This window comes from Mytilus galloprovincialis, chromosome 1, assembly GCF_965363235.1.
Source record: "Mytilus galloprovincialis chromosome 1, xbMytGall1.hap1.1, whole genome shotgun sequence".
Taxonomy (NCBI): Eukaryota; Metazoa; Mollusca; class Bivalvia; order Mytilida; family Mytilidae; genus Mytilus; species Mytilus galloprovincialis.
In genome coordinates, this window is record NC_134838.1 from 565,470 (window position 1) to 591,010 (window position 25,541).

A 25,541-nucleotide genomic window follows, 5' to 3' on the forward strand; every position below is an offset into this window, starting at 1 on the left:
TCCAATGAATTTGGAAACTATTCAAAATAACAAAATCAGTCTCCGCATATCCATTTGCCTTTTCTAATTTATTTTTTTTATATGTTTTTGTTGTTCTCGTTGGTGGTGCTAACAACATCAATTCGAACATTCTTTTTCTCTAAAACTTAAATGAAACCAAAATATATTTTTTTTTTGGTATCAATATTATTTTGAAAATCGAATATGTTATATAAAATAAATGTAAGCATAACTGCACATCACATTTTAGATATTTTCGATATAGCTTTAATAACATTTCATGGAATATATCGGATTCCTATTCCGGAATCAAACAGTCCTTGTTTAGATGCGATTAATCCAGCAGACCTTTCAACAAAGTTATATATCTACACGAATTTGATAAAATCACACCAGTAGTCTGATGATCGATATTGCACCTATTGTAGAACTAAGTACTGTTTGTTTCATCTCAATCGAGTTATGGCATTTGAAGAGCGGTATACTACTGTTGCCTTTACCTTTCCCTTCAACGAAACTTGTTTCTTGAATAATGTACATCATAAATAAATGTGTATCCCCATCTTATATTGACATCATTTGCATTAGTGTATTTAATACTCGTTGAATTTAACCTTACTTTTTTGATATATTCATTTTAATTGTTGAATTGAAGTTATATCTCATCCAGTGTTTTCTTATCTCAAACAATATAATGGATTACAAGGGTTGAGCTAATCAAACGTAATTAACATTTACCATTTACCTCAGTACTTATGTTAGGTGTCGGTATCAGTTTCGGTATCGGTTCCGGTATCGGCTAATAATGAACATGTCTAATATTAGATTAATGAATCTTTTCCTTATATTGAACTGTCTTTCTCTTTCACAGAAAAAAAACCATTTCCAAATTATCATATCTCTACAAACACATTTTCATAGATCAACAATAAATCAAAAAGATATGATTTCTATTCACCTTAAATTCACACCTTGAGGTGGACAATCGTTAACACCACTTTAATCAAAATAGCAAAATATGTTAAAGTCAGCGTTATCCAAGGACACGTCACTGATGAGTCTTTTGTAGACGAAACCCGTGTCTGGCGTATATACTAAATTTAGTCCTGGTATCTATGATGAGTTTATTCATTAACAGACAAAAATTAAAGGGAAAGAAAAGAATTGACAATGGAAATGGGGAATGTGTCAACTGAAGAGACAACAACCCGTACAAAGAGCAGAAAACAGTCCAAGGATACCAATAGGTCTTCAACACAGCGATAATAAAATAGAGAATGGAAATGGGGAATGTGTCAAAGATACCCCGAAGTTTACCGATATTCAGATATCGTAACTCGATAAAAAAAAAGACAAATGAAGACAACAAAAAAACTGAGGGAATCGCATGGACTCAAAAAAGTTATCGATCGGACGAGTCGATAATTGTCTCCTACTGTGTATGTACCACCCCGCCATACTAATTCACACTCATCCAAAATACAATAATCATGATAATCGGCAATACATTTGAAACTCCGGCACATCGTTTCGGTTAAACAATTCCTGATTCAAACCGTAAAATGTTGCAGTGTCCATTTTACTCGTTCTAGTTCATAGCCTTCATAACTTAGTTGGATTAGTTTTTGCGTAAATTACTACTGTAAACAAAGTCCTGCTAGTCTGAACATGCACGAGCGTTACGTTTTACCTTTGATAAGTAAACGCTAAACAATGCAGCAGATGGTATGTTACTACTGAGAAATATGAAGTTGACAATAGCTTGGTCGAAAACTGATCTTCCTTGAAGTTTTCCTTTTCTGTCAATATCAAGAAAAAGATCAAGCCATGAAGCAGACATTTTACGTTAGGCAGTGTTCTTTTTTAAATGACAACTATAAAGCTCAAACACATTAAACGAATGGAAAACAACTGTTATACTCCTGACTTAGTACAATCATATCAATGTCATCAATATGTTGAAAATGGTAGAGTTAACCTGAGAGATTTAAATCCTTCACGTGTCTGACGATCGCACGATTGATGTTTTTGTCTATGTTACATATTTTTTGTTCATCAGTTGTTATTGGGTTTGAAAATTTTCAGACTGGTACTGTGTTATTCTGTATTATTGTTAATTGCTTTTGTGCTTAATTTCGATATGTCGGGTCAAGCCCTTTTGAACTGATTTCCGATATTTAGTTCTTATGTTTTGCTGTTAGACAACTATTCGCATTCAGGGGGTGATTGAGCATCCGCACACATATTAAATCCGCCACATTCTGTATGTGCCTGTCCGACGTCAAGAGCCTGTAACTAAGTGGTTGTTCATTGATGTAAAGCATATGTGTATTTAGTTGTATCAACATGTTAGTTTAAATTGTTTAATATTTTTTTTATTGTATGGCCCTTACAGCTTGCTATGCAGTATGGGTTTTACTTATTTTTGAAAACTATTTGATAACTAAGAATATATTATTTAAAACAAATTTGGATAGACTGACTGGTTGGTTTGAGTTTAACGCAACTTTCAGCACATTCAGCTATTCGTTGTTGCCAAATTATATTGGTGGAAGAAACCAGGGTCTAGAGAGAACTACCAACATTTGACTGGAAAATATACAATCCCTGTCAATTAGGATTGAGGTCTAGTGCACCTGTCACGTACGGGATTGAGGTCTAGCGCACCTGTAACGTACGGGATTGAGGTTTAGTGCACCTGTAACGTACGGGATTGAGGTCTAGCGCACCTGTAACGTACGGGATTGAGGTCTACCGCACCTGTAACGTACGGGATTGAGGTCTACCGCACCTGTAACGTACGGGATTGAGGTCTAGCGCGCCTGTCACGTACGGGATTGTGGTCTTGTGCACCTGTCACGTACGGGATTGAGGTCTAGCGTACCTGTCACGTATGGGATTGAGGCCTAGCGCACCTGTCAGGTACGGGATTGAGGTCTAGCGCACCTGTCACGTACGGGGTTTAGGTCTAGCGCACCTGTCAATTAGGGTTGAGGTCTAGAATCAAATAAACTCATCATGGATATCAGGATTTAGTTTATTAAACCCGTGATCTGTCTGCAAAAAGTTAAATAACAAAAATCCTTACCTCCTAAGAAAATTTAAAACGGAAAGTCCCTAATTAAATGGCAAAATCAAAAGCTCAAACACATCAAACGAATGGACAACAACTTTCATATACCCTACTTTGTACAGGCATTTCTAATGTAGAAATGGTAGATTAAACTTGGTGTATAGTTACCCAAACAACAGACCTCACATTGAGATCTTTATTTGATCACTTATATACAGTTAAGGTCAAGGCCATATGATTTTTACCAAACTTGCAAACCAATGCACAGATCTGTTATCGTTTGTCATAATAATGAAAATTTAATTGTGACTGAGGATAAGAAACCATCTTAAAACTTTACCTGTTTATTGGAGCATAAAATAGAGTTTCGTTTCATATTAAAAGTTGTGAGTTACTGAAGTTATTCACCAAAAAATGTCACAAAAGTATAATCCACATGCGTTGATATTAACATCACTGATGAGTCTTGAGTAGACAAAACACTCGTCTAGTGTTTACAAATATAAGTCTGGAATCTTTGATGAGGTTTTTAAACTTACATGGTAGTCTTTTCAAGTAAGAATTTTTTGTAAGAGTTAGTGTATTTATCTAAGTGAATAACATCTTTTGTCTTTTTTGTTCCACACTTACATTATTAGAAATACTAATGTGAATGACATATGAAAAAAGAAGGTGTGGTACGATCCATCATTTGTTTGCTTAATCCTCCTTCAAATATGCTGCTGTGGAAATAATAATGTGAAAAGTTGAAATGTCACGATCAAATTACTGTGGATTCATAATTATTCATTGGATACTAATTTTTGGTGGATTTCGTGGTTACAGGTGAACCACGAAATTAAATGTTTAACGAATAGCAAGTCTTTTAAAGGCTTGTGTGCAGACTTTGGCAATGCCACGAAATCATATATCCACAAACAAGTACTTTTCCTTAATCCACGATAATTGGTCACGAAAATAAGTGAATCCACAGTGATAAAGACAACATGACATGGAAGCTACCTTGAACTAAAAATGTTATCAGGGACTTTGGTCCATTCATTTTTCATTTTACCGGAAACACCAACAACACAATCAGATAAAAATAAAACAAAATCTACAATATTTTCATTATTTATTGCACATATTAAGAAAACAATCCTTGCAATGTTGGTTTTATCAATTTACAGGTTTTAAAAATTCTTTATCATTCATTATTTTTTTTTACCTCATTTATACATACACAAAGGTGGGGTTTGTTTTGGCTTATAAAAGGTGTATGCTTAACATTCATACAACCAATCACAACTCCCCTTCTAACTCACATGATAAATGCTGCTCATTGTTACCATGACAATACAAAAATGATTACTACAAGGATTCAAACATGAGATGAATACTAATACAAATAGACATTTATACTTATGTTTAAAACTTTTGTATTTTATATCAAGAATTGAATTTTGAAGATTTTTTTAATTTTCGCAATTATAAACTTAAACAAAAAGTAAAATGGGGAAAAAGGGATCTTTTTTAAAAACAGTTGTTTGAAAACTGTTTACCATTTTCCAAAGTGTACCAAAATTTATATTATATTCAATGATGACAATATCGAAAAAAAAGTGTCACATGTGCAAAATTGAATGAGTCTTTCACAAGGAAGTAATATGACTGTGATTGCCTAAAACTAATCACTAATAAACATGAATAACTTACTTGGATTAATGTATCATAGAATATTCATCACAAATCAATTAACAAAAGTTGTCTCCCTTGTTTGTATATCCTGACATCAACAATCACTTTAAAACAATTCTTACAAATAAATATATATCAACTTAAATATTTTGATTTATAAATATTTTATTCACAAAACAGATAATATAATTTTGTAATAAATTAATTTATGCATGTACACAGAAAATATTCTTTATATACAAAATCTAACAATGATATCTTAAATAAATGAAAAATATGACATGAAAAACAAGGATATATCAAATGTTTCTTCAAACATGTAGGTAGCCAGGAAAAGGGATGCAAATTCAACATTTAATCTTTTAAATAACAAATACACTTATAAAAACAAATTTTAACTATGCTAAATTGTTGTAAGTGTGTTTTTTCTTGTTTTTCAAACTACAACACACACAGAAAAATCAAATCAATGTAAAACCAGAGAATTTCAAGAAATCTCAACATTAAAGCATTGAACCATGACAATGATGTGATTGTGAGATGACAGTTAAACATATAAACCTCCCACTATACACCAAACATAGCTGACATCCTAGTATATGAGAAAGTGATGGCACTGCTGAATCATTTATTTGAAAGCTATAAGCACCCATCATATAAACCAAATATAGTTGACCCATACTTTTTTGTAATGAGAACCTAATCACCTTAAAGTTTATACAATAAAAAAAATTCACCAGTCAAGCATGCATGACCTGCAATCTGTGACAGAGAGAAAAACATTTTCCTTAAAAAAATTATTCATCCGAGGCAATTTTTTTTTTAATATCTTAAAACACATCTGAAGTTCAATAACATTATTCTATGCAACTGTAACTTTAAACAACAGCTAAAAATTTATATTATAGTGCAGACAAAATCTGGAACAAATCAACATTCTATGACTTGATTGTGATGACAAATTGCATATCTACTATATACCTCATTTAACTTTAAAATCAACATGTTTTTAGTTTTAACCACCTAGTCATAAAAACCACTTATAAACTGTTGTTAAAACATGATATTTTAAATGAACAAATAAAAAGAATAAACACCTTGGTATGTGAACACAAAATTTTATCAACAAGAGAAATTGAACACATTTTAAAGATTGTCCCGTCTTTTCACATCAAATTTGCAATCATTAATTGACCAATGGTATTCTGTTAAACTAACAATCTAGCTCGAGCTCTTCTCATATTATAGACAAGAGAAGCTACAAAATTATAAATATGAAATATGAAAATGGAAACAGTTAAACACTTCAAACTTGAGTCGTTAATTTCCAAAAGGGACACAACTGGCCAAACAAATCTAAGGGGAGATAACTATAAATAGCTGTTGCAATAAAATATATACAACTTCAATAGCAAGTTTCTCTAATGCAATGTACATTAAAAATATGTCCTAGGTGTAAAATAGTGGAGATATATAGTATTACAAACATTGCCTTTGCTGTTTTCTTAAAAACGCAAGACAAAAAAGGGTCCAAAAACATGAAATATAAATATCAGAACAACAGTGAATACTATCATTTAGAAAAATGTTATGATGAAAATGTTGCTACTAAATATTGATCTCTTTAAATCACAAAAATGAAAACAGGAAAAGAAACTTGTATTCTTTAAAGTGGAATGATTCACAACTCATGCATTTGGTTTGGAACCAATATTTGCTAGGTGAAGGCATGATGGATTTATAAAATACAATATTACATGAGTAACATATAAACAACCAATACAAACAACAACAAAGAATAAATTATAATGCTTTAATCTTTACACCAGTTATCTTGTATCAGTCATGTTATGTATGATTAGGAAATTAATGTTGGTGAAGTATTCAAAACATGATTGGTTTTAAACCATTGTTTTTTTTCTCAAGAGCACCATTTCTTAATGGACTGCTTAATAAAACAATGCATATGATATTATTTTATGAATAAAACCCACAATTGTCAAATTGTGTAAAGTTACAATACACATTCAATTCCTTCAGTTAGACCAATCAAATATGGTAATTCATTGTCTGAACACACTACTAAAGATAGACTCTGGTAATTGATTTGTAGATTTCAGGAAAGATTAAATGGGAAGAATTTGATACTCCGTCTACTCTATCTATAAACTTCCTAATATCTTGTCCTTTCAATATGTTCTTCTATCTTTTATTATTCTTATGTAAGAGTAACATCAAAATCACGCAGAGATCAAAATATCTGTATCTAAAAAAAATTATCACTATTGTTGTAAAAAAACTTGCAGATCTTAAAATTCCAGAATTTTCTTTAAAAGTTTCCTTTTATTAAAATCAATATGGACATCATCTTAACATTTCACTTATGACATTATATGAGGGCATTTTTGTTTTATTCCTTAACCATTTAAGAAATCAATTATACTTTAAATAATTAACTTAATATATTGTTTGTAAATTAACTTAATATTAAACATATTGTATGTAAGTTAAAAAACAAAGAGGTAACTAATAAATAAACATATACAAAAAAACACAACACAAGAAATATTCCAGAGATCACAAAACTAAGAAAAATATGTATACTGTCACAACACTGGGACTTATCACGTGCTAAACACATTAAATTGTGAGTGTACAATTGTGTATAATAAAATATCTATAAAAACAAACAAAATAGTGGGGACAATAGGAAAAACAAAAATCACAATAAACTAGCAGCTTCCAAAAAAGCTTGATTAATCATTGAGAGGAATCAGTTCATGTATTGTACAAAGGATGATCTGAAAGAAGGATTCCAATTATCAATTTCCCCCTTTTATATTGTCCTCTAGAAACATTTATTGATACCTTTTTTGAAGTTGAAAGGGACTATGTGTAAACAATATGAATGTCTGAACAAGGAATTGCTTTGTTCTATAAGTCCATGCAAGTATGTCTTCAAGTATTATGAATTCAAAAAGTATTGACGAAAGGGGCATAGGATTCTGGTTATAATACAACCATAAATTACCATCAAAGTGTATCACAAAGTCTCCACTTTTAATGTCATTTCTTTAAAAAGCTTTGGTTGTGACTTGGATATAGTTAATTCACAATGTAACACACAGATCTTATAAACAACTAAAGAAATAAAACCCCTCCAACCATGAGGAGAACTGCATTATCCAACAGTCCTACTGTATTTAACACTGAGACCTGCAAATACTGAGCACATCCAGTCTTATAACAGTGCTGCCTCTATAGTGTCACTTCCTGTAGCTATGGGGACGCTGACCACGTTTGGGACTCTGTAAAATTCAAAACCAAATATAAGTATGGAATCTTTTGCACAATGCAAAGGTACTATCCAGAGAGATGCCAATCAAAGATGACTACATGCAAAGTAAGGAAAGGTTTTAAAAGCAAGCAGCATATAAATGAATGTATTCATGCTAAAAGACAGGCATAAAAAAAGCACAAATCACAATCCTCACCAATAAGCCATAACTACTTTATTCCAAACCAAACATCAAACTAGTATCTCCTACTACACAATTCCATGATGTTTGAAGAAAACTAATTTGGTCATTTATAGTATTTGATACTTGATTAGTTCATTGTACAATGCCATCACATTCCATATCATTAACAAAAGACACATATGTTAGTATAATGAGATAACATAGTCATGGGGCTCTATTGTATCCATAGTCAGGGGTGGGGCTCCACAGAGTCATGTCAAGTTATTTCAAAATGTCCAAAACTATAATGAAACTTTGTTCTGGTAATCAGAATGTCAACAAAAGATTAAATGGTGCACTACAGACTTTTTTTTATAAATGAATTGCAGTTCATCTTTAAAGTTTAAAAAAAAATTCAAACACATTATTTTCAGTTACATTACAGCCAAATAAATTGATGACCTACTAAAATTCACCATGATCACAATAAAAATAATGATAATGGTAGACATCAAATTCATTCTTATTATAATTCAATGCATTTTAATCACATAATATATGTTTTGATCACATGATACACAATATTTTAATCACATGACATACAATATTTTAATCACATGACATACAATGTTTTAATCACTACAAAAAGGGCCAAACCACATGCTCCCAGCATACCACTTACATGCTTGTTAAATGAGCAATATAATTCATTGACAATTAGTATATAAATTATTTACAAATACCAGAGCCAGCTGGTTTTATAGCACTGTAATAAACAATTCGTTAAAAACAACAAAAAACCTTCACACTCTTCAAGAAACGGAATATATTATACAATTCATTAATCGTCAATGGAAAATAGCACAGCCATAATTTTGACATGGAAAGTTTATTTTCTCATTGCATCATGATCTGATCTGAATTAATCAACAAATCTGTCAAATTTACTTCTATTTACAAAACTATTGATTCAGATTTACAAACTATGTACAAAACAATATCAGACCATCATGCAAAAATCTATTTTCATTCACATTATTTTATGATTATCATACAATGTCATTTGGTAAATAAACCAAGTCTTGTTATGAACATGGAATTTATTATGTACAAAATGATTTTATCGATCAAAGCCCATTGAACAATCAATTTTATTCAGAAATAAATGTACAGTGTTTCATTTTATCATCTCACTATAGATTTATAAAGGGAGGTAATATTTATTTTTTTGTTTTGACATAAAATCCTTCATCATAACAATAATGCGTAAATAGTGCATAAATCTCTTCATGTTTTTAACACAATGAAAAAATTCATATGCACAATTCTCAGTTTCAAATATGGAAATCAATGAATCCTTTGCTAATAATTCTTCATATTGAAGTCCAGTAATTGAATTTCATCCATTAGACAAGTCTGTTTCATGAACTTATGGAATGGACAAATTATCCAGGTGGTATATTTTGAATGATCAGTTTAAGTGAGAGCAATAGAAGCTAATGTAAGATGTTAGCTCTTAATTTCACTGGCCCTTTTTAAATTTTCCTCATTAATAAATATTTATAATAATGATTGCAATCAATATGTTGCATTAAATATTTCTACATGTATGATACAAAATATTTATAAAGCCGTGACATATACCGTTTGTTCCTCAGCATCGTCAAAACTCTCCTGATTCTTCCTGTCAGAATATTTATTATAATCTTTCAGCTCCTCAGCTTTGAATCCACCAATATGGTGATCATAATATGGTGTATTTTGTCCTTGCAGAAGTTGCCTAGCTGCATTGTTCATTTCTTCCCTTGTCATGTCGCCAGCCTCAGCTATTTCTTGTTGTAGTGCTCTAGCATCAATGAATCTGTTTAAACCTTCCTCGGTTAGCACCTGTTTTATAGTATATACATTTAATGACAAAATCATATTAGAAATAAAGTTTATGTTAATATTGAAATATCTGATGTAATACCTATAGAAGTAAGGCACTACAGAAGTATAAAGTTTATGTTAATATTGAAATATCTAATGTAATACCTATAGAAGTCATAGTTAGGCAAATTTCAAATATTTCTTATTCAAATCACTTTTAATACAAAGAGATTCAAATGGCAATTCATCTCACTGTCACCTTTCCCTTCATGATGTTTTTGTAATTAGTATAACCTCAGTGTTTCATAAAAAAATCCTTTCTAGTGTTAAATGAATGTTGTAATCTAATTGTCTTTTAATTGTGTCATTGGTTTGCTGTCTCACTTGGAACAGTTGTTTGTCTTTTTGCGTACTTTTTTGTTGATTTTTTTGTTTGTTTATCATTCAAACCTTCCACCTCTCCTAATTTTCATGCCTCAACCCATAATACTAAATGCTTTGGTAAAACAGGCCAAAATCCTAAATATCATAAATTCCACAAGAAAAAATAGTGTTCCTAGATTTCTCCTCATGGACAACTATCCTGCCAATCAAATTTTAAGTACAATCTGATATTTGGGTGATGCATACCTGCCAACTGTCACTATTTGCGGGGGATTTCCCCCATGGAGGCTCCCAAATCTAAATTTTTAAAGAGCAATTGTGTCTACAATTTTAATAAAACAATTAATTTTACAATGAATTGAGGCATATAAAAGTATGAAGAAGCCAAAAAACAACATGACACTGAATTTGAAGGCCCCCTTGAAGGTTTTTTAGGAGTATGGCAGCCATCTTGCACGCAAAACCCCCATGGGCATTTTGAAAACTTGGCAGGTATGTGATGTTGAATGAGGATTAACAATTTACTAAGACGCTAAGTATGACATAAAAATATACATTGCATCATCAATATTAATGATTTGTAATAGGTTTTTTGGTCTTTATTGGTAATAAATTTATTGGTTTGTTAATTATACAGCTTTGGTTATTAACTGCTTTCTGATACAGATTAATTTTTTACCTGATTTACGAGATCTTCTGCACTTCCCCTAAGATTAGATGAGGGAAACATTCCATGTCTATTGGACTGCTGTTGGGACATCACATGGTCTGGTATAATTAGTGGACCTCTAGCTCCACCTCTGGCATAAGGACCACCAGATGAGGCATTCATAAATGCAGAATCACTGGCTCGATGCATTGTCTGTCTAGGTGAGGAGTCTATACTTTTCCCTTCAAAGATGGAGTTGGATCGAGTAAATATATGCGTTGGAAGTGCTGAAGCATGCAAAAGAGTATTTAGTGTGTGAAGGTATTATAGGTTGTGTTTAAATCATATATCATATTCCTCTAATCTAATGGGAAGATCTCATTTGTAATAGGATAATTTGGAATATTACATCAATAGTACCCTGTTAATAATCCCAGCTTGCCAAAAGTCTAAGACATATACAAATTACATCATAAGACTGACTTTCCTATGAATTAAATTTGTTTCTATGTCTTTAAAAATGATCAAAAGTGTTATTCATTTATTTTAGTAATTTTTTATTAAAGATATCTAAATTTTTATAACTATGCTCAGCAAAATAGTATAAATGTTACATAATTATTGTATATGAAATCTCCCATTACACTGAATGATCACAGAAATCTGCCCTTACACTGAATTATCACAGAAATCTGCCCTTACACTGAATTATCACAGAAATCTGCCCTTACACTGAATTATCACAGAAATCTGCCCTTACACTGAATGATCACAGTAATCTGCCCTTACACTGAATGATCACAGAAATCTCCCCTTACACTGAATTATCACAGAAATCTGCCCTTACACTGAATGATCACATAATTCTGCCCTTACACTGAATGATCACAGAAATCTCCCATTACACTGAATGATCACAGAATTCTCCCCTTACACTGAATGATCACAGAAATCTCCCATTACACTGAATGATCACAGAATTCTCCCCTTACACTGAATGATCACAGAAATCTCCCATTACACTGAATGATCACAGAATTCTCCCCTTACACTGAATGATCACAGAAATCTCCCATTACACTGAATGATCACAGTAATCTGCCCTTACACTGAATGATCACAGTAATCTGCCCTTACACTGAATGATCACATAAATCTGCCCTTACACTGAATGATCACAGTAATCTGCCCTTACACTGAATGATCACAGTAATCTGCCCTTACACTGAATGATCACAGTAATCTGCCCTTACACTGAATGATCACAGAAATCTCCCATTACACTGAATGATCACAGAATTCTCCCCTTACACTGAATTATCACAGTTATGATGAAAGCAGTAAGTTAGTACTGTTAGTACAAGTCATGCAATAGTCCAACACCCTACAGAATATTGTTAGTTCTTTATCAATGTGGTGGGTAGATATGAAAAAAAACAAATATGGTCATTTGGAAAGGAATTAATTGGGAAAGATACTAAGGTTTCTAGGAAAGGAGAATGGAATATGGTACATAATATAATATCATTAAATTCATGAAATATGAATCAATCTGAAATCCTAATTATATGCATACTAGACTTTTCTTTGACGAACCATTTTTTATGTATATGTTTTATTTCACTTAAAACTTCTAATTTCAATAAATGACAATATCATTTCTAATCAATTTTTTACTGAAAAACTATAAGAATAAATTACAATTTTACCAGAAGGATAGAACTTTTTTAATGGTAATATATCTAATGTGTATCTAATTACTCTGATAGGACAGTACTCAGATATTTTTTATTATTTTTCTTAACAACAGGGATACAATTCCCTATAAGTACATAAAAAAGTGTAACACAACCATACCAACCACCAACACTCCTCCTCAAGATATAACAGCACAAAGAACAACACAACAGTTCAGATAGTCCGACAGGAACCACCAACACTCCTCCCAAAAAAATATCAGTACAACCAACAACACAACCATATTAACCACCAACACTCCTCCTCAACACATAACAGTACAAAGAACAACACAACAGTTCAGATAGCCAGACAGGAACAATTTGTGAGGGCTTTAAACCAGTTAAACACACCTTCCCTTTAATCTTTCAAGACAATGCACAATGAAAGTAAAAAACAAAAACCAGATGCTCTGCAGGGCACAGCTTTATACGACCACAGAGGTCAAACCCTGAACAGTTGGGGCAAGTATGGACACAACATTTGAGCTTGATACAGCTCTGAATTTGGATTGTGATTAAATAGTTGACACAACATAGGTTTCTGACACAGAATGAATGTGGTCTAAGAACTTAAACTTAAAAACTTAAAATTTCTAAATTTGACATCCAAAATCTAAATACATGGTTAGATTCAGCATATCATAGAACCCCAAGAATTCAATTTTTGATGAAATCAAATAATGTTTAATTTAAGACCCTTTAGACCTCAATGTGGACCAATTTAATAACCGGGCCCAAATATTAAAAATCTAAATACATGGTTAGATTCAGCATATCATAGAACCCCAAGAATTCAATTTTTGATGAAATCAAATAATGTTTAATTTTAGACCCTTTAGACCTCAATGTGGACCAATTTGATAACCGGGCCCAAATATTAAAAATCTAAATACATGGTTAGATTCAGCATATTGAAGAACACCATGTATTCAATTTTTGTTGAAATCAAACAAAGTTAAATTTTTGACCCTTTGGACCTTTTATGTAGACCACAATGAAAACAGGACAATACTGTGCAATTGAATATTTCTTGCTATTGCGCAAAACTGTGTAATTGAAAATTTCTTGCTATTGCGCAATATTGTGCAATTGGATATTTCTTGCTATTGCGCAATTCTGTGCAATGAAAGATTTCTTGCGATTGCACAATACTGTGCAATTGAAGATTTCTTGCTATTGCGCCATACTGTGCAATTGAAAATTTCTTGCTATTGCACAATACTGTGCAATTGAAGATTTCTTGCTATTGTGGAATACTGCGCAATTGAAAATTTCTTGCTATTGCACAATACTTCTTAATATAATAATGTTGGACCCCGATTTGGACCAACTTGGAAGCTGGGTCCATAATCATAAATCTAAGTACATGTTTAGATTCAGCATATCAAAGAACCCCAAGAATTCAATTTTTGTTAAAATCAAGCTAAGTTTAATTTTGGACCCTTTGGACCTTAATGTAGACAAATTTGAAAACAGGACCAAAAATTAAGAATCTGAATACACAGTTAGATTTGGCATATCAAAGAACCCCAATAATTCATTTTTTGATGAAATCAAACAAAGTTTAATTTTGGACCCTTTTGGCCTATAATTAGTTGGGACCAAAACCTTCCTTTTGTGGTCATAAATCTTGTTTTAAAATTTCATAGATTTCTATTAACTTATACTAAAGTTATTGTGCAATAACCATGAAAAATGCTTATTTGGGCCCTTTTTGGCTCCTAATTCCTAAACTGTTGGGACCAAAACACCCAAAATCAATCCCAACCTTCTTTTTATGGTCATAAACCTTGTGTTTGAATTTCATAGATTTCTATTTACTTTTGCTAAAGTTAGAGTGCGAAAACCAAATGTCTTCGGATGACGACGACAACGCCAACGCCAACACCAACGTGATACCAATATACGACCAAAAAATTTTCAATTTTTGCAGTCGTATAAAAACATAAAATGTTTACACAGAAGAGTTATTCATTGACTGTATGTTATTCTAATAGTAAAATGCAAGTGATTAAAATGGCAATTTTTAAAACTGTAAACTAAGAAAAACATTAATTCAATGGGCCATGACTAAAGGTGTAGGGCCAAATAGTATCCAAGGAAATGAGATATGGCAATACTAATACAAGTGCACATAACATATTAGATCTGAGAGCACACAATACTTCCATAAACAGAATGCATACTGCTGGTGGGCGTTTCGTTCCTGAGGGTATCACCAGCCCAAGAGTCAGCACTTCGGAGTTTACATCAATTATATGGTAATTTTTATAAATTTCCTGTTACAAAACTTTGAATTTTTCGAAAAACTAAGGATTTTCTTGTTCCAGTAATAGATTACCTTAGCCGTATTTGGCACAACTTTTTGGAATTTTCCGTCCTCAATGCTCTTCAACTATGTACTTGTTTGGCTTAACTATTTTGATCTGAGCGTCACTGATGAGTCTTATGTAGACGAAACGCACGTCTGGCGTACTAAATTATAATCCTGGTACCTTTGATAACTATCATGACTACACAGCTTTACAAGGGGAGACAAAAATCTAAGATAGCCACAGATGTAAGATAACTTTTAGCTGTAATAATTGAGTAAACCATATTTGCCTGACAATCTGACTGAGATCTGATATGGTTATATAAACCTCCATATCAATTTTTGCAAATAAACAAAGCAAAGCAGTGAACATTGTTGAGATTAAATAACAGCTGCAGAAATGTAAATCCATAGACAGAAATACTTGGGAACTGACAACTTCTTAAGATAGTGAACAATTAATTCAAAAGATCAACTTCTGTCCTCATAAACTACGCTAAAGACTCAACCTTCTCTGATGTCATCAAAAGAGTAACAAGTTTATTTCCTAAAGTCTGGTGATGACCAATATTTAATCATTTCTAATATTGACTTCTGGTATTTCATGAAGTTTTATTTCACAAGTTTTAAAATGTAACACAAGTCATACATTAGAGGTACAAAGATTGAAAATTATTGCAGCTTTGCACTGACATTATTTTTCTCTCTTTCAACTACACTGAAAAATGTGCGTTTATATATATTTAACTCTGCAGGAATACTGCATGCAGGTGACATGTAACAATTAAGATGAAAAAACAACATGCAAAATATATCTTATAACAAAGGTAATGGATCTGTGCTAAACTTCTTTAAAAATTTCAAATTTTATTTACTGATTTTTGGCAGTTGTATGCTTTACTGCACATAATTAACAAGTCTACAATCATAACAAAGACAATTTTGGCTGTCCAATTGTATTAAGCCACATTACAATGATGAGGGATGGGATCACAATATGTTAGTAAGCCAAACTAGTTACTAGTCAAGTCAATTAAGCCAAACTCATTTCTATTTCATGAACTACACAATTTCATATTTTTGACAGCTACATTGACAAATATAAAAATCCCACTGACAATGGCTTCACAATGAAGGCAACTACTTTGAAAGTTTATCAGGTTTGTTTTATTCATCTTTTTATAGTATTTTTAAAAGATGTCAAATAAAATTATTCTATATTGTAGATATGATTTCCATTTGTTACCACGCAGTAACATTTAGAAAAGTCTTTTAAATACTCCTGTTTTGTGGTAAGTCATGCAAACTGATAATTTACATAGAATAGTTATATAAAAGTATTATAAGCAGATGTTTCAAAGGCATAACCCATCCTACTTAACTTCTTAAAGCAAAGAATGGCAAAATCTACTGTTTAAATTAAAACTCTTAGAAGTAATTTTGATGATTTCTTTTTAAAATTTCGCTTGAAAGACAATGGGGATTTGATATTGTTCAGTAAAAATCAGGAATAATTTATAAGTTATAATTATTAAAAAAAAATTATTTTCAATGTTTACATTTACAATTTTGTTCCACACTTGAAGATGTAGTTCATATGCAGGTAGCATGATTGAAAAGCGTGTATTGATCAATGCAACATATATCATGTGCATATAAATGAGAAATTACACAAAAGCATACAAAAATCACAACACTTAGTTGCCTTCACTATAAAGCCTATGGCAAAAGGGAACACCAACCTGATGGAGGTTTGGATTTTCTTCTTTGGAAAAGTTTCTGAAGACCTAAATAACAACATTTCAGTATGAGAATAGCATGGTTCAAGGACATGTAAAGGTCACAGCACCATTCAATCAACACCATAAAAAAATGCTTCAATCAGGGAAATTCTAATAGACACAAGTCAATACTTTTAACTTTCTGTCAAATAAACTTTCTTCTTATTAGTTTGGGGGTAAAATGAAATATAAAACAGATAGGGAGTTCCATAATTTTGATCATTTGGGGAGTCACATGCAGCCAATATTATATTGATAAACAATTGGATGTATCCATGACAACTGGGTGAAAGAATCAGAAATTTGGCAAGATGATAAAACATGCAATTTGTACAGTTTGAAAAAAAACAGTAAATAAGTTCCAATTGGGCATGTTTTCAGAAAATAATGCCAATCTATATTTTAATTGTAAACAATGATTTGGTGTGTACCTTGTGACAGGTAAGACTGTCTCATGCTGCCTGGAGAATTAGGTGGTGTCTTCTTATGTTCTGGTACCAGAGGTCTTGGTTGTCCATCTGGTGCCATTCTAGCCACGGCCATGGCCTGAAATCATCAAATTGAATTACATTTAATTTATTTTGTTGTTTAAGTCGTCTTCACAAGTGGATAACATTTCAAGGTCGGACATTTGATAGAGGATATAATGAGCACTTCTTTTAAATAACAGGCTTTTTTAAATTGACCAAACTTTATAAAAGAAGGGTAGTCTTATTAGATTGCACTTTTTCTTCCTAAATGAAGATAAAAGTGATTAATCTTCTTTCCAAATAAAACTATGATTATGCCAGAAAAATATATGTCCTTACTTTAAATATGCTTAAAAGGAAATATAAATTAGTGAAAGTTATGTAAAACAATAAAAAAGATTATAAACCACACAAAAAACACAACACTAGGTAGTCAAATCAAATTTATAAGCAAATAAATTCTGTCAAAATAAAAGATAATAATGATTATAAAAGCAAAATTTTGTTTAGTACACCAATACAATGTAGTACATTCAATGGATGTTTACAGTAAACATTTACACCAAGCAATAAAAGTCAAATAATAGGACTGCTGATCAATTTTGAAAACTAAATCAATATGAAGAATTGTCAAATGAACAACATCCAGGGCTTGACTACCTGAGTTTGTGTTAATTTGAGAGGTTCTGCTACCTTCTTCATTAGAGGGTTCTCGTCACTCTCCTGTTTCCCTAAACACCGCAGTCTCAGTGACGCTCCTTTCCGACTGAGTTTCCTCGGTGGAGGTGTAGGTGGTGTATGCTCTCGTTCAAAATCACTGTCTTCTTGTGGAAGACTGCAAAATTATAAAAATCACTTATGAACAAATATTTAATCCAATAAATCAGCAATAATCAATGGCTTTCTTAATGAAAAATCCATTATATCAAATTATACTTGCTTCAACAACTGACTATTTGAAGATAATATTTACAAAATAATTTTCAATCCTATATATTAAATCAGGGATGAATTTGATTTGTAAAAGCTTAAGTCCATGTTTCATAAACTTAATAGAAGTGTAAAATAAATACATACTCTCTATATACATAAATGCCCTGTTTTTTGGTGAGCTCTGAGGCCCCTGGCTTTATATTGTTGCCCTTGTGACCTCGACTGTCATTAGCACCATCATAGGAAGGAGGATAAGTCTCCGTATCTGACGTATGACTAGCTGGACTATGAGGCTGAACATCTTTGTAGGAATCTGAGGCTGAAGATATCGCACTAAAAGTACAAAAGTGATACAATCATGTATCAGCCTACCACTTAATTACTGAGAAGAACCAAACATTATTTGTCGTCTATTTATAACTGGTTAAATCAATAGGCTAATTCAATCTGAACATTTCAGTACAAATCGTCACTTGTGATATCACAATGACATCATAATGGCAACTAATACATACCTTGTATGACTGAGACGTCGCATGTCATTTGACATAATTGGCGACACTTTGACTGGAGCTAAAGGTGAAGGTGAACGATTAATGGCATTACGATATTCTACATTTAGGTGATTACTGGATCCACCAGGTGTCACTTTACCATTGATTGAATTCTGTGGTGAGATAGTGGTGTGAGAATTGGCAGGAATAATTTTTGGCGTTTGATTAGCAAGATACTGAGGAGTTTTGCCGGCAATCGGTAATGCTGTTTTGTTGACTCCCGTAATGGCTGTCATCACACTGCCAAACAAGCTGTGGTTTCTCTGAGAAAAAAAATCAAAATAATTATGAACAACTTTAGTGACCTATTCAAGTCCTAATCTAAGCTATTATCTATATCTATATGTATTTTGTAGGAACAGGTATCTGTAAACTTAGGTGACAACCTGTGTGCCCTCAGAATATAAACTTAATAGAGCATGTATTGCCAATCCACGAGATTGGGTGAGACACAAAATCATCACAAGTGTGAAGAACAAGTAATTATTGAAAACCCTCCAATTAAAGTGACTATTCAAATATTGCACAACTAGATTCCCATCGTAAATGCAAATTTTTCCAGATTTCAGAAAGTTACGTTCTAGTTTTTTAAAAATGTTTCAAACATAGCTAATGATTTATATATTTGAGTTTTGTGCATGTAGTTGTTAAATATATCATTTTCTACAGAAATAACTAATGTGGAACAATACTGAAAAAGCACTATAAAGTGTGGATCAGGCTGTAAGGGAGGAATATAGAGTGGTGAATATCATGTGCTAAAAGGCAACACCTTTATATGTATTGGAGGTTTTTATTTTCTAGTTTGCTGTATAAAGATAGAACACGAAAAATAAAGTTGTCAGGATTTTCCTGCAACCACAGAAAATTTGTTAAAATTGAAAAATATTTCTTCACTTTTAACATATCATACTGATTTTTTTTTATCAATACAAATAATGTTAAAGGATTTGTCTAATAGAATTACACATTAAATTACAGCAAAACATAAAATTTTGTCAGAGTCGGTCAGTACTTTGCCAAGAATGCTGTATATATTCTTCCTTTCTTATTTTCTACTACCAGCAAAACAAAGAGGGATGTGAATTATTTTTGGTAAAAGTTTTTAAAATCAATAACTACAGCTGTTCCCTGAAATTAAACCCTATGTTTGTGTATTGTTCTACTGTGCATAGAAAACTACCAACTTACAGGGTGTAACTCATAAAATTCTCCCTCAGGTCCACTTATAATCAGATATTGATCCTAATTTGGAGAAACAATGTTAATAAAAATCGCATTTTATATGCATACAACTTAAAATATGACATATCTGACATTAATTTGTTAATTTTGAAATTGAGCATACTAAAATCAGAATTTATTTCTATGCCACAAGTGCATGATATACCTGTTGTCTTGTGTGCGAAGTTTTACGCAATAATCATCAATAGTTTCTGAGATACAGAGAGACAAATGAGCCACCTTTTTTTACAAAAAACTTAATAACTCTAAAATAAAATTTTGAATCATCACCCAAAAATATAGAGTTCTTTAGATTAATATAACTAAGAAGTATGTAAAGTTTTAAGCAATAATCATAAACTATTATTGAGATACAGTGTGACATGTGAAAACCCCCCCTTTTAAAAAAAAAAAACACTCAAAAAATAGGTGCAGGATTTTTCTTTGCTTTGAAGACCCATTGTTGGTCTTTGGCTGTTTTCTACTCTTTTGTTGGGTTGTTGTCTCTTTGACATATTCCTCATTTCCACTCTCAGTTTTATTATTGTTAGTACCAAGACGGATCAAGCAGGAACTGACTAATTGTTAGTACCAAGACGGATCAAGCAGAAACTGACTAATTGTTAGTACCAAGACGGATCAGATAGGAACTGACTAATTTTTAGTACCAAGACGGATCAATCAGGAACTGACTAATTGTTAGTACAAAGACAGATCAAGTTGGAACTGACTAATTGTTAGTACCAAGACGGATCAAGCAGGAACTGACTAATTGTTAGTACCAAGACGGATCAAGCAGGAACTGACTAATTGTTAGTACCAAGACGGATCAAGCAGAAACTGACTAATTGTTAGTACAAAGACGGATCAAGCAGGAACTGACTAATTGTTAGTACCAAGACGGATCAGGTAGGAACTGACTAATTTTTTAGTACAAAGACGGATCAAGTTGGAACTGACTAATTGTTAGTACAAAGACGGATCAAGTTGGAACTGACTAATTGTCAGTACCAAGAATGTAGAAAAGACTTACTCTATGCATTGGTTCCTCCACATCTTTTTCATTGAAATCTTCCTCATCTAGGTTACCAGAAATAGCTCTACGTAATTCTGGTCCTAAGTCATGAACAGCACGTAAACCAGCCTGTGAAAAACAATTCTGTAATTTAGAACTCAAAGCTATTATTTAATTCAATTGTCATTTCTTTGTCATACTATCCAATTTATTCCTCATATCCATGGGAACCATTAAGATATGAAAATGTCTAATAAACATTTTGTACTAAGGCAAACATGTAAGATTTTTGTTGTCACTGGACATTAAGTAAAGACCAATATATGATAAGATGTAGATATGTCAAATTCAATGAGCGATTTTTTTCTTACCTGTAAGGCATTGGTATGCTCTTGACCTTTTCTTACCTGTAAGGCATTGGTATGCTCTTGTCCCAATATTTTCTTACCTGTAAAGCATTGGTATGCTCTTGACTTTTATTACCTGTAAGGCATTGGTATGCTCTTGACCTAATATTTTCTTATCTGTAAGGCATTAGTATGCTCTTGACCTAATATTTTCTTACCTGTAAGGCATTTGTATGCTCTTGCCCTTTCTGGATTTTCTGCATTTGTTCTTTACGCTTCTTAAAGCGTCGGAAATAATCTTGTATAAGAAAAGTTGCATAGAATTTTCCTACTGTCACATCATCCTCCCCTGTAAAGAATGCAAGGCAATATGTATAATAAGTGTGGACACACTAAAATGTCTCTCCTATAAAGTCAAGGCAATATTTATAAAATGGGTGAACTCACTAAAATGTCTCTTCTGTTAAGTATGCAAGGCAATTATTATAAAATGAGTGGATACACTAAAATGTTTCTCCTGTAAAGTAAAGGCAATATTTATTAAATGGGTGGACAAACTAAAATGTCTCTCCTGTGAAGTATGCAAGGCAATATTTATAAAATGAGTGGATACACTAAAATGTCTCTCCTGTAAAGTCAAAGCAATATTTAGAAAGGCAAAATTTATAATAAGTGCGGACACACTAAAATGTCTCTCCTGTAAGTATGCAAGGCAATATTTATAAAATGAGTGGACATACTGAAATATATCTCTGTAAAGAATGCAAGACAATATTTATAACATGAGGGGGACACACTAAATTATTTCTCTATAAAGTATGCAAGGTAATATTTATTAAATGAGTGGACACACAATAATGTCTCTCATATAAAGAATGCAAGGAAATATTTCATGAGTGGACCCACTAAAATGTGGAGAAGACCACATAAGGATAAGATCACACAAGAGTATTTGTAAAAATGAGAACTAAGAGTCAATATCTCTAAGGGGACTCAAAGTGAGGTACTCAAAAATCTTCTGTTATCATAAAATCTCTGTGCAGTGATATTGGACATGTTTCAATTTGCAACAAGATGTATCTATACATTACTATTACCAATAAAATATTAAACTAATTCACAAAAGTCTGGTCTGCACAACTCACAATAGTCATTAGTCTCTAAGACTTTAGAATGATATGTGGTCAGACACAAGCTACAAAAACACCACACATCATGCATTCAAATCACTATACTACAACAACCTTTCATAAATGTATCACTTTTGAAATTCTGATTTTCCATTTCTTAAATTTTATTAACTTATTTTGAATGGCACAACAAAAGTCAATTTTTGACAAACAGATTTTCAATATATATTTAATTTTGTTTTTGAAAGATTTGTGCATAAAAAAAGCATATAAAAAATTGACATGTCAAAACAAAAAGGACACTAAGGCTTTTAAACTCCAATATAAAGGACATTAGAAAACCTGTAAGGGCCAAGTTACCATAAATGTCACAAAATTTAATACTATGTTTTGTACTAGAGTAATTGTCAATTAACCAGCCCACATTTGTTGTTCCCCCTTCTTAGCCCCTGATTCCTGAACAGTTTGATCCATAACCCCCAAAACCAATTTTTACCATCCCTTTGTGGTACGGAAACTTGTGATATAATTTCAGAGAGATCCATACACCATTCCACAAGTTGTTGTCTGGAAACTAGAAAAGTGCCTATTTGGGCCCCTAATTTCTAAATTGTTGGGACCATCACCCGAAAATCAATCCAACCTTCCTTTCTGGTCATAAACCTTGTGTTTAAATTTAATAGATTTCTATCCACTTATACTTAAGTAATTGTGTGAAAAACCAAATGCCTTTGACAACATAATACCAAAGTACGACCGCAAAATAGAGTGGAGAGAAGGGGACTGATGATAACCCTTGGCTAGCAAAGATGGGCAAAATAGAGTGGAGAGGAGGGGACTGATGATAACCCTTGGCTAGCGAAGATGGGCAAAATAGAGTGGAGAGGAGGGGACTGATGATAACACTCGGCTAGCGAAGATGGGCAAGAAATAGTGGAGAGGAGGGGACTGATGATAACCCTTGGCTAGCGAAGATGGGCAAAATAGAGTGGAGAGGAGGGGACTGATGATAACCTTTGGCTAGCAAAGATGGGCAAAAAAGAGTGGAGAGGAGGGGACTGATCATAACCCTTGGCTAGCGAAGATGTGCTATACGGTGTTGTAATACTGAGAGCAGGGGACTGATCATAACCCTTGGCTAGCGTAGATGTGCTATACAGTGTTGTAATACTGAGTGGAGGGGACTGATCATAACCCTTGGCTAGCGAAGATGTGCTATACAGTGTTGTAATACTGAGAGGAGGGGACTGATCATAACCCTTGGCTAGCGAAGATGTGCTATACAGTGTTGTAATACTGAGAGGAGGGGACTGATCATAACCCTTGGCTAGCGAAGATGTGCTATACAGTGTTGTAATACTGAGAGGAGGGGACTGATCATAACCCTTGGCTAGCGAAGATGTGCTATACAGTGTTGTAATACTGAGAGCAGGGGACTGATGATAACCCTTGGCTAGCGTAGATGTGCTATACAGTGTTGTAATACTGAGTGGAGGGGACTGATCATAACCCTTGGCTAGCGAAGATGTGCTATACAGTGTTGTAATACTGAGAGGAGGGGACTGATCATAACCCTTGGCTAGCGAAGATGTGCTATACAGTGTTGTAATACTGAGAGGAGGGGACTGATCATAACCCTTGGCTAGCGTAGATGTGCTATACAGTGTTGTAATACTGAGAGCAGGGGACTGATGATAACCCTTGGCTAGCGAAGATGTGCTATACAGTGTTGTAATACTGAGAGGAGGGGACTGATCATAACCCTTGGCTAGCGAAGATGTGCTATACAGTGTTGTAATACTGAGAGGAGGGGACTGATCATAACCCTTGGCTAGCGAAGATGTGCTATACAGTGTTGTAATACTGAGAGGAGGGGACTGATCATAACCCTTGGCTAGCGAAGATGTGCTATACAGTGTTGTAATACTGAGAGGAGGGGACTGATGATAACCCTTGGCTAGCGAAGATGTGCTATACAGTGTTGTAATACTGAGAGGAGGGGACTGATCATAACCCTTGGCTAGCGAAGATGTGCTATACAGTGTTGTAATACTGAGAGGAGGGGACTGATCATAACCCTTGGCTAGCGAAGATGTGCTATACAGTGTTGTAATACTGAGAGGAGGGGACTGATCATAACCCTTGGCTAGCGAAGATGTGCTATACAGTGTTGTAATACTGAGAGGAGGGGACTGATGATAACCCTTGGCTAGCAAAGATGTGCTATACAGTGTTGTAATACTGAGAGGAGGGACTGATCATAACCCTTGGCTAGCGAAGATGTGCTATACAGTGTTGTAATACTGAGAGGAGGGACTGATCATAACCCTTGGCTAGCGAAGATGTGCTATACAGTGTTGTAATACTGAGAGGAGGGACTGATCATAACCCTTGGCTAGCGAAGATGTGCTATACAGTGTTGTAATACTGAGAGGAGGGACTGATCATAACCCTTGGCTAGCGAAGATGTGCTATACAGTGTTGTAATACTTTAATTATTTGGAAATGTTGGATCTTGTGGAAGTTTTTTCACCTGAACACCAATTTAGTGACACTAAACTAAATTATTTTTTCTAACCATTAAAATCCATTTGGTCTTTTTGTGATTTATATCATTTATGGTCACTATATATCTAAACAATGAAATTATGCATCAAGGTGTCAAAATAACAGTGAAAAGACTGGCTGTTGTCTTTACCATTAAAAATCAAACAATTCAAGTCAATGCTTTGTCTAAAAAGATTTCACTTCCATGTTGAGGATCTTCACAAAAAATAAGTTGAGTTGTAATAAATCTAATAACACCAATCAAAAAGAAAAAAATAATCCACTTCAAATATAACATCAAAAGGAGCTAAAATGACTAATCTATCAATAACACTCTTTACAAATAATAAGAGTGCTCTAAATTATAAAAACAT

General features: G+C 33.0%; 1 protein-coding gene across 23 annotated transcripts in view; it reads right to left on the reverse strand.

Annotated features, from left to right (window-relative positions):
* Nucleotides 1-4,174: 4,174 nt before the first annotated feature.
* The window catches only part of LOC143062216 (muscle calcium channel subunit alpha-1-like), a 157,440-nt gene continuing 136,073 nt past the window's right edge, over nt 4,175-25,541 (reverse strand). For 17 of the 23 annotated variants that reach the window (XM_076234059.1, XM_076234072.1, XM_076234011.1 and 14 more), the window contains 10 exons: nt 21,709-21,839; nt 21,162-21,272; nt 18,866-19,167; nt 18,495-18,683; nt 18,078-18,252; nt 17,379-17,493; nt 16,909-16,953; nt 11,144-11,400; nt 9,856-10,098; nt 4,175-8,058 (listed from right to left, as the gene is read on the reverse strand). In XM_076234059.1, coding sequence (XP_076090174.1) covers nt 8,017-8,058; nt 9,856-10,098; nt 11,144-11,400; nt 16,909-16,953; nt 17,379-17,493; nt 18,078-18,252; nt 18,495-18,683; nt 18,866-19,167; nt 21,162-21,272; nt 21,709-21,839 — 1,610 coding nt within the window. In that variant the 3' untranslated portion in view covers nt 4,175-8,016. The remainder of the gene's footprint in view (nt 8,059-9,855; nt 10,099-11,143; nt 11,401-16,908; nt 16,954-17,378; nt 17,494-18,077; nt 18,253-18,494; nt 18,684-18,865; nt 19,168-21,161; nt 21,273-21,708; nt 21,840-25,541) is intronic. The other 6 variants (XM_076234030.1, XM_076234036.1, XM_076234040.1 and 3 more) reach the window with 6 other exon arrangements.